At 44.0% G+C, this 9,838-nt stretch overlaps 1 protein-coding gene across 2 annotated transcripts in view; it reads right to left on the reverse strand.

Moving 5' to 3' along the window:
* Window positions 1-9,838, reverse strand: part of AMFR (autocrine motility factor receptor) — a 69,892-nt gene that overhangs the window by 31,690 nt on the left and 28,364 nt on the right. For both annotated transcript variants that reach the window (XM_019505785.1, XM_019505786.1), the window contains exons 10-12: window positions 8,006-8,109; window positions 5,373-5,507; window positions 3,859-3,942 (exon numbers count right to left, since the gene is read on the reverse strand). In XM_019505785.1, the coding sequence (XP_019361330.1) occupies window positions 3,859-3,942; window positions 5,373-5,507; window positions 8,006-8,109 (323 nt within the window). The remainder of the gene's footprint in view (window positions 1-3,858; window positions 3,943-5,372; window positions 5,508-8,005; window positions 8,110-9,838) is intronic.

A 9,838-nucleotide genomic window follows, 5' to 3' on the forward strand; every position in this document is an offset into this window, starting at 1 on the left:
CCCCCGCCTCAGGCCTGGGCTCACTCCTTCCCTCACCCCCCTCCCCAACTCCTCCCAGCCCCCCACCACCACTGCATATTACTGCAATAGGATCCCATGGGCTAAACTTACTTCTTAATGACCTCATGAATTTGGACACACTGCAAGAGACCTATAGAAGAGCAAAAGAAGTTATAAAACATATAAAAGCTACTCATATTGTAGGTACAGTCTTTAAGAAGCAGCAGGAAGAAAAGAATGCAAAGAATAAAAGTGACACACAAACTCTGTATTAAAACTAGATGGGGTGGAGTGGTGACCTCATTTGAAAGTTTACTAAAAAACAAAGCTCTTCAAGAAACAGTAATAACTGAGAATCTTAAAGTACCCAGAAGTGTAAGGAACACTGTACTTGATGAGGATGTCTTCTGGGTTTAGGTGCAGACTCCCTGAAGATTCTAAAACCATTTTTTTCAGCAATCACTGCATCTGAATCAGAAAGTGCACTTTTTTTGGTCAGACATTCTTTACCAAACGGCACAGATAAAAATCAACTATTTTTGAGAACCTAAGTGTATCTCCACTTACAAGTACAGAAGAAAGAAAAGTGAAAGACTTAAAGAGTTGAGAAGAATTTTGTTGCCAATCAATTCATGCTGCTGCAAATCTCTTGGATCCAAGATGCAAAGGTAGAAATGTTAGTGATGATAGCACTGCTACTGCATTTGACTTGATTACAAAACAACCACCACACTTAGGACTTCATGTTGGAAAGATACTTTCAAACGTTGCAGAATATAGAACATCTTTGGGTATTTGATCCAGGAATGCAATCTGGGACTCTGCCAAACATATCCCTCCTGCAACATGGTGGCAAGGTGTTTGCACAAGACAGCGTCCGACTCCTTTTGCTTCTCACCTGCTTCCGATTCCTCCATCTTCTGCAGCATTTGAAAGAAACTGGTCTATGTTTAGAAACAGGTCACACTAAATCAAGAAATAAACTAACATGAAAGAATAGAGAAGCTTGTCTCAATCTGGGCAAAATTTCAGTTTTCAGAAGTTCATGAAGATGATAAAAATAAAGGGTCAGAAGAATCAGGAGAAGCAGAAACTGCTGGTAGTGACAGCTCAGAAAGTGAGACTGATTAGACAAAGTTTCATGTAGCAAAATTTGTATTCAATGAGCCTGGGGGGTGAGGGGTTCCCTTTTTTCTCAGCTCTCTCTAAAAATGAGAGCTTTCTGTATGTGCTTGACACTGTGGAGGAGACTATGTCCAGAATACATAATAACTTTCTTTGTTTTACTACAATGTTGATGGCTTCTTCTATTTTCAACTTTAATTTTTGCCTGCTTCTCATAAACTGGCAAAAACTACAAGATGCTAGGTTCCTTAGAGTTCAGAAGCTTGTATCTCCATTTGTAACAGTAATTAAAAGTATTTTAAAGTAAATTAAATTAGTAAATTTGTAATTGTCTGAATAAACTATACTTTTAAATTCAATATATACCAAACATGATAATTTTATGAGCAAACCATGTTATCCATAATACATTTTATGTTCTTAAAGTAGCAAAGTGAACTTAGATCTGTGAAGTGTGCTACAAAAATAAGTATTGCATATATTTCAATTTTTCCCAAAATTTCTGTGTTTTTCCCAAAAAATCTGGGGGGGGGGGAAAAAAAAAAAGGTTTTTCTATGGCTTCAAAATTTCCAGAAATTTTACATTTCTGTGCAGTACACTATCCCTCAGACCAAGGGGTTGAGGATGTGGGATGAATGGAGCCCCCAGGTTGGTTGGGGACATCAGGGATCCAGCCAGGTAGCAGGCACAGTAAGGAAGTGGGGACTGCCAACACCACTCCTGCTGTCCCTGGATGACTTTGGGGAGGTGGGGGGTGGGAGAAGGCAAGAGCCACTCCCATCCCACTCTACCCATGAGCCATAGGGAGCAGCTATGTAGGAAGTCCAGCTCAGCTGGGTGGTAGCACACAGGTTCCCCCTTCCAGCACCTGTGCCCTGTAGGTGTTTTCCACAAGCTAGGAGCAAGCACTGGAAGGAGGACACTGCTGCAGCCCAGAACTGAAGCAAGGCATGAGTGGCTCTGGACCTCCCCCTGCACCTGGATCAACCAGAAACAGCAGTGGTGAAAGGTGGATGCATCCATACTGCTGCATTTCCCCCTCCCCACCACACCCCAGATTTTCCTTTAATCATCATCAGGAACAAAAGCCAGTCAAAGCAGACCCCTTCTTATGTAACGCTCAGTGGATATCATATAACCACATGATCAGAAAGGACTTTGAGGGTCATCTAGTCCCCCATAATGACATGTCATGATGTTAACGAGTTGGGTTTGTTTAAATACAAGCAACAAAGAAAAGATGCTGACTTGAGAGCCCTGGAGATTAATGTCTCTTCTGGGTGCACATAATAGATACAGAAGTAGCAACAAGACAAGCTTACTTTATACTGTGCAACTTGGAATTCAATCCTGACTTAAGAGAAAAGCTCATTGAGGTTGAGAAGAAAATTTGAATTCCAAAGCCCCATTTGCTGGTTTTGGCCTCTGAAGGCTGCTGTCACAAGAGCCAGTTTTGGATTGTGGATACCTGTCCATTAGAATAGGAGAGAAACCCAAGACACTTAACATAATCCACAGAGCCATCAGCAGTAATACCTTTTAACTGCTACAGACCTAAAATGAAATCATAACCCATCACTAAGATGAGAAGGGCTCCCTGATCTATTACACTTTCCCTTATTTGCTCTATATTCAAACATCTCTCATTTGTAAAATCAATACAAAACATGTGTCACCCTTGAAATGTACATTTTTTAAAGTCCTTATGAGCAAACACAACCTACTAAGCTTTATGGGTAGCATAACAAAAGCATACCTGGAGTCCAAGTCTGAGGCCAGAAAACATGAAGATTAGTTTAACACAAACATTCAAAGTCAGTCACTGTCCCAGGCTGAGCAGACTGGTAAAATAATGCTCTACCATCTAAGCAGATGTTAATGCTTAAAAATATATGAGATTTTACCAATACACTAAAAGAAGACTGATGAATAGTTGAGGGGTTAGATCCAGCACAAGATTTTCCTCCCACGGTTTTGAGACTCAAGTGTACTGCCACTTGAAACTCTTGCCTGTACTAACCCCTTTCTGTTTCTCCTTCAGAGCTTTAACTATAACCAAAACTCTATGCTACGTCAAGAGTCTACTGATGGAGAGCTGCTGCAACTTGATTTTAAATGGGGTATTTGTACATTTGTACATATGTACTATTAAAGGTTGTAAGGACAAGATGCTCTAGATTTAGATTCATTCCCATTCTCAACAGCTGCAAAAAAAGGTTAAACTTCAATTTTTCCACTGCAAGATAAGGAAAAAAAATTTAAAAGAATTAGAGATCTCTTCTACTGGGAGATACTGATCCATCCTTCCAGCTGTGCCTTAGTTAGCCTTTTATGCATACGTAGGCAAGTGCTTCTCCTTCCGTTTCTAGCAAAGGAACACTCTGCACCCTCCCTTCCCCCGCCACAGTTGATTACTATTTACTCACAGGTTCCCCATGCTTCCCCTCCCCAGAGACAAGACAGAATTCCCAAACCTGAAGGAAAAAAGGGTACTACTCATTAAAGGGAAAATATCCTCAGTCCTAAAGAATGGAAGGAATAAAATTCCAACCAAAACAGAGGGAAAAAACCTCCTTGGAAGGCTGCCCTACAACAGACATGGTGTAGTCAGTGTAAATGGGGTACTGGCAATAAGACACCTATGAGCACCGTTTGCTAGTAAGCTGTGCTGTTATTTTGAATTTGTTTCTCTGTTAAATTGTTATCCTAAAATGCAACAGGTTCCAAGTTACCTGGATAGTCGTTTCAGTATCCTCCTGATCAGAATTATGCCTTTCCACAGGACTGTTTAATGCAGGTCTAATGCTATCTGCACGCTGAAAGGTAAGCACCACAGATTTAGTATGCTATGTGAAAACCGCAAATACACACAAACTAAATTATACAAATATGTTCAAGCTGTGCCTTTCACTCCCATCCATATTATACTCCACTTAAAACAGTTGTGGTAGCAATGAGAAGGCATGCACCTGCAACCAAGACACAGAAAGAATGTACGTGCTCCCCCCCACCTCACAGAATGGAAGGTACATAATTAGGTACAGTGCACCCTGTTTAATTCATAGGCCTCAGATAGAAAAGGCTATGTCCTGACCCTGAGAAAGCACCTAGCCAAAGGACATAAACAATCTAACTTTAGAAACAGCTTGTGCTAAACTTTTGCGTGTCATTAAGGTTTGTTACCTTATTTCTAATACCACCTTATATCCCTACAACAGGGATGTCAAACTCAGCCAGCCCCCAGCACTTAACTGACATGCAGATAACTGATGTTTGTTACAATACAAGCAACAGCGAAAAAAATTTGCACTGACAATGTCTTGTGCTGTTAGGTAAATTATGTACTTCCTTTCCTTTTTCAGGTCCTTGTAACAAGGTATTTAGCAGAATTCACAGATTCATTGGAATCTTATAGGCCACGCTGCAAGTGCTTCTGCTATGGCCTCAAACTTGCAACCTCTGAGCTATAAACTCCGTGCCTCAGCAACCACACCACCCCAGCCTCCCTTATGTACTTATTCAACGTACATATAAACAGAATACAGCATAACTCAACACTGATATACAAAACAGCATTCACAGACAAGACTCTCAGACAGTTTTTTTTTATTGCAATCCACTATCTTGAATAAGAACTGGTTATTATTTTGTTGACTACTTAATTTGCAGTAAACTCTCCAAATAATACAACCTGATCAACACAGATAGAAATCAGCTGGAAATGCCATAGCAATATAATAATGCAACTGGAGAGGTGTCTAAAACTTCTGAGTAAATCATTTAATTTTAGCTCAGATATTAAAATCTTTTCTGTATAAAAACAGACTATTCCTTCAAAAGACACATACATTCTAGGAACTGGGTTGATGTATTTTATCTCATTCTGTGCATACAAAGTTTAATCATTCACAGACCATGCGTCTTTAAAATGTCTTGTTTCTACTCCACAGTAAGACATTCAAACAAAATCAGATGTTGCAATACTAACAGCTACATTATGCTAAGGAAGCTTGATTTACAGTTGCTTTAGAAGATGCCAATTTTTATGGAGATGCAATCTGAATCATAATGCTACGTTGACCAAACCCTATACTAGTGCAAAAGCAAGGAAAAACTGAACATTCAACACATTTAATTTCCCCAATTCATTCATATATTCTCTCATCTGTGCCTGAGAGCTGAACTGAATCCAAGCCATTGATTTTAAAAAAACAACCACTGTTCAAAACATTATCTCATGCCTGACCTGTGTAGGAAAGGACACCTGGATACGCCCTTCTAAGATGTTGTCAGTTGTTATTTCTACAGAGCGGGTCAGCTGCAGATCCTGCAGAACTAGATGGTACGGAACCTGAGGAAACATCTCTTGAATCTGATGGGCCTGTAAAAAGCAAAGTTTTATAATGTTAAAATTTGGAACACCACAAATGATCCAGCAAGTGCCTCAAAAATTCCATAATGAAAAGGGTCCCAGAAGCCCAGATTTTTCCAACCTGTGTTTATATAGACCACAATTCCATTTCCAATGACACTGTAATTACAGTAACTGCACGACTGATTTAGAAATACAAGTTTTTGTCTCTGTCTTTTGGGACAAAAGCCACAACAGTTGCATTGTTTAATGGCATTCTTGAAGGGGACTGAAGCTTCCATGTCCCCAGAAACTACAGACAAGTAACTGTAGTTTTGCCACTTCGGCAAATGCACTAGGAAATGTTACAGGACAGACTGGTAGTAATTCTCACATCCAGATGCAAAAAGAAGAAACTAAGCTCACAATTACATTATTAATTCCACTAAAGTCAAGGGCAAAATTTTGACTTCAATCAGAATTTTACTCTGAAGCACTATATTCCCAGATTATTCTCCTGAAGGAATACAGGTGTCCAAATGACCCATGAACACCTTCTGGAAGTCTTTTAAAATAAGTGCTTACATATAACCAGGTACGATCCCTCAATGACTAAAAATTAGCTCACATTTCAAAACCATTATACTCAATCCCAGGCTAAGGCTGAAATGGCACTGATAAACCAAGGCATCAGTAGCATCAGTTTTATTGAGCAAATCTCTATCAAACTACAACCAGTTATTGTTTTGTTTTAACTCCTTATAAAAGCCAGAGAAAACAACTTTCAAATGGACTGAAGTTCAAACACCCAACTAACAGTCCACTGGATGTCAAGCTGTTTAAATAATGAGCAGCTGAAACCAAAAAGAGAGAAGGGAATCTAAATTATGTGCTTTCAAAGGTCTGAAATCTTACTAACTCTTATGGCTGAAGAAAAATGTGAGGACCTCTACAAACGCTTTCAGCATCAGTACATCTTTACAAAGATCAGAAAGGGAAGAAGCACATGGCAAAGTGTGTTTCAGAGAACAGGGATAACATAATGTAAGGCACACAATGGCAAGTATTTTTGAACTAGTTCAAGAACCACTATCAGGCAAAGAGTAAAACATAACAATTCCTTCCTATTTCATTAGTCTGTGACCAAAATAGCAGCTTCAGCATTTTAAATCCCTAACAGTTTCTCTCAATACCCTTTCCTGAGGTTTTTGTTAGAAATACAAAGCAAAAGATTGCTTAGTTTTCCAATTAAAAAGTATAAAAGTTGGGTTTGCTAACACGGGGTTTTTTTTCCTTGTATTAGACCAGAAGTGCTCAAACCCTAGCCTACGGGCCAGATCCAGCCCCAGAGTTGTCTCATCCAGCTTGCAGGGCTCCCTAGGGTCTGAACATTTGGCGGCGGGGAAGCAGTAACACTGCTCAGGTGCTGCCAAATATCCAGACCTATGGGGAGCCTCTGGGACAGATAGCATGGTCCTATCCACTAAACTGGTCACACGGGATGGCACTGGGCCTGATCCCACCACACAGGGCCAGGTGAGGGTGTTGTAAGGCCCCTGGGCCTGATCTCAGCGCTTGGGATTGGGGCGGGAAGGTGTACCACAAGGCCCCAGAGCCCAAGTGCAGCACATGAGGGCCATTCGAGGCCATGCAAGGCCCAATCTGGGCATGCAGAGCCAGGCAGAAGCAGCACAAGACCTGATCCTAGTGCACCCAATCCAGCCTGCAGACTGGTCTCAAGCCACTCATCTGGACTGCAGAGGGAAAAAATTGAGCACCACTGCATTAGGCAATTTAAAAGACAATGCTAAATTACATTAAAATATGTACAAACATAATAAATTATTAGACAGCCTAGACAAAATCCATCCAATGTCATCATATCCAGTAAACAAGGAATAGCTGGTGTTTGTCTGAAGAGTCTGTGAATGTTTAAATTACTGCAGTAAATTGCCTGGAAACCCAATAATACAGTAAAAGTTCTGCTAACTGGCATCTTACAAGCCGGCATGCTCAATTAACCGACATGCCAGCTTGTAAGATAAAGTGAAACTGGAAGTGCCCACCATGTCACTTCCGGTTTCTCCAAGCCCCCATGGCCCAGGGCAAAGCAGCCTGCGCTGCCAAGCCCCCACGGCCCGGGGTCATAACAGGCTGTGCAGGGCTTGCCTCTCTGTCCCACAGGGCCCACAAGAGGGGTGCCGATGCCATGGGAGGGGTGGCGGAACACCCCAGACACAGCAGGAGAAGCGATAACAGAGTTTTACTGTACTTAAATTGTAGTCTTATACAGGTTTAGTAGCAGAGACACCAGTATAGTTAAGTCTCCTATCAGAAAGACTTGATTACTTTTGCAAGACACATCAGCGAACATTTATTAACATATCCTATAGTACAGTAGAGTATCCTAAATAATTTAAACTAAATTAGATCTGCCAGACAAAACAAACGAGGTACATACACCCCTTTCATTCCAACACAAAAACACCCACACACGCACAGGAGTACACTCCATTAACTGGGCTTACCATAGCATTGAGCTGGGAGTTGCTTGCCTGTGTAATACCAAGGATATTGGTGGTATGCATCACTTCCACTGAAAAACTGGGTAGCCAGCTAGCAATACGAGAACCTAAAAGAAGGAAAGAAACCAAAAGATCAGACCGGTATGAATACAGGTGGTTTCCAGCTGAGCTTTTTATAAAACTACAGTTCATACAACTGTCTACTTCAAGGGCGGGCAATTATTTCAGGCGGAGGGCTGCTTACTGAGTTTTGGCAAGCCATCAAGGGTCACAAGGGTAGCCCTGCCCCTCGACAGGTACCCTGCCCCCGGTCGCCATCTTGGGACCAGAAGTCCCACCCCTAGCTCCTGACCTTTACCACTGGAAGGTCCATCCCTTTGCCCCGCCCCTGCCCAAAATACTTCTTTCAGCAAGAGTTTGCCATCTCAAAACCAGAAAAATGCCGAGTTATATTCTATACATCAAACACTTACTACAACATTCATTAATTTGATTTCAAAAAATATTTTTGTCCTAGTTCACATATGTTTGTGTAGTGTACACACCAGTGATTGTCAGGGATCTGGGTTTTCCGTTTCCCACGGAAAAAACGGAGAAAGCCACGGATTCCCTGTTTTTAGTTGGAGAAAAAGCGGATTTCTCTTTTTAGCAGAGGAATTCATGGATTCTCCGCTCTTGCAAAGAGCTCTTGCAGGCTAGCACAGTTCCAGCCTGCAAGAGCCGATTGCAAAAAGGGTGGGAAACCCCCAGCCCTGGCCAGAGGGGGAGTAGAGGAGGGAGGGCAGGGCCTGAGCCTCTGAGGCAGCCAAGGCCAGGCTCAGGCTCAGACTCGCCCTTTGCCCCTGGTGGAGCCGTGGGGCAGGGATGGGGAAGATGGTTGGGGGCTGAGGTAGCAGGGTGGTGCTGCTGGCCCCAGGCGGCACATCGCAACTGGCAGTAGGGCCAGGGGGTGAGGGTAGGAGTGCCCCTCTGCAGGAGGGCTTTGCAGGCAAGCTGTGTGGGGCACAGTGTGGTGGTACCCACCACATGCGGGCCGCACACATGCCTCCCAGCCAGCTGCCCAGGGGAGGGGGAGAGGGAAGCTGGCATGCAGTCAGAGCACAGCTCCACGGCCGGCTCTGCAGCCAGAGCAAAGGATGGGGGCAAGGGGGAGGGAGTGGGGGGCTTGGGCTCATACGCGGTGGCTGCTGATGCTTACCTAGAGGCCTGTGACAGTGGTGACAGCCGCTGCCTACAAAACCTCCCACTGCCGCTATGGAGCCAGGCCCAGAGCTGTACGGCCAGCCACTGGGCGGCAGTGGCAGCATGGTGGTGGTGGCCACCCAGCTGCGTGCCACCCAGCTACCACGATGCTGATGCTGCAGCCCAGTGGCCAGCCACACAGCTCTAAGCACAGCTCCACAACAGCAGCGGGAGCTTTTGTAGGCAGCGGCCATCACAGGCCTCCAGGTAAGCAGCAGCGGCCACTGCGTGCAAGCCCAAGCCCTCACCCCCTCCCACCCTCGCCTCCATCCATCGCTGTGGCTGCAGAGCTGGCCATGGAGCTGGCCACCTATTGCCGCTTTTACAGCTTCCCTGCCTGCAGCTGCCTCCGCTCTTCTCCACCCCCCTGCCAGCCACTTTGGTGCCACGTGGCTCCTGGATGCAGCACTGGGACCATAGCAGCCAGCCTGGCCCTGAGGGCTCAGGCAATCACACCACAGTCCTGCCCTGCTCCCCACCCTCCGCCACCTTATCTGAATTCCCCTCTGGTGCAGCGAGGTAGGAACAGCCCTAGGGGCCCAGGCCAAAAGCCTCTGCTCAGCATGGGGCTTCTGGCTGGGGGGGGGGGGGGGG

Source organism: Gavialis gangeticus, unplaced genomic scaffold (genome assembly GCF_001723915.1).
Source record: "Gavialis gangeticus isolate Ggan-Ray unplaced genomic scaffold, GavGan_comp1, whole genome shotgun sequence".
Taxonomy (NCBI): domain Eukaryota; kingdom Metazoa; phylum Chordata; order Crocodylia; family Gavialidae; genus Gavialis; species Gavialis gangeticus.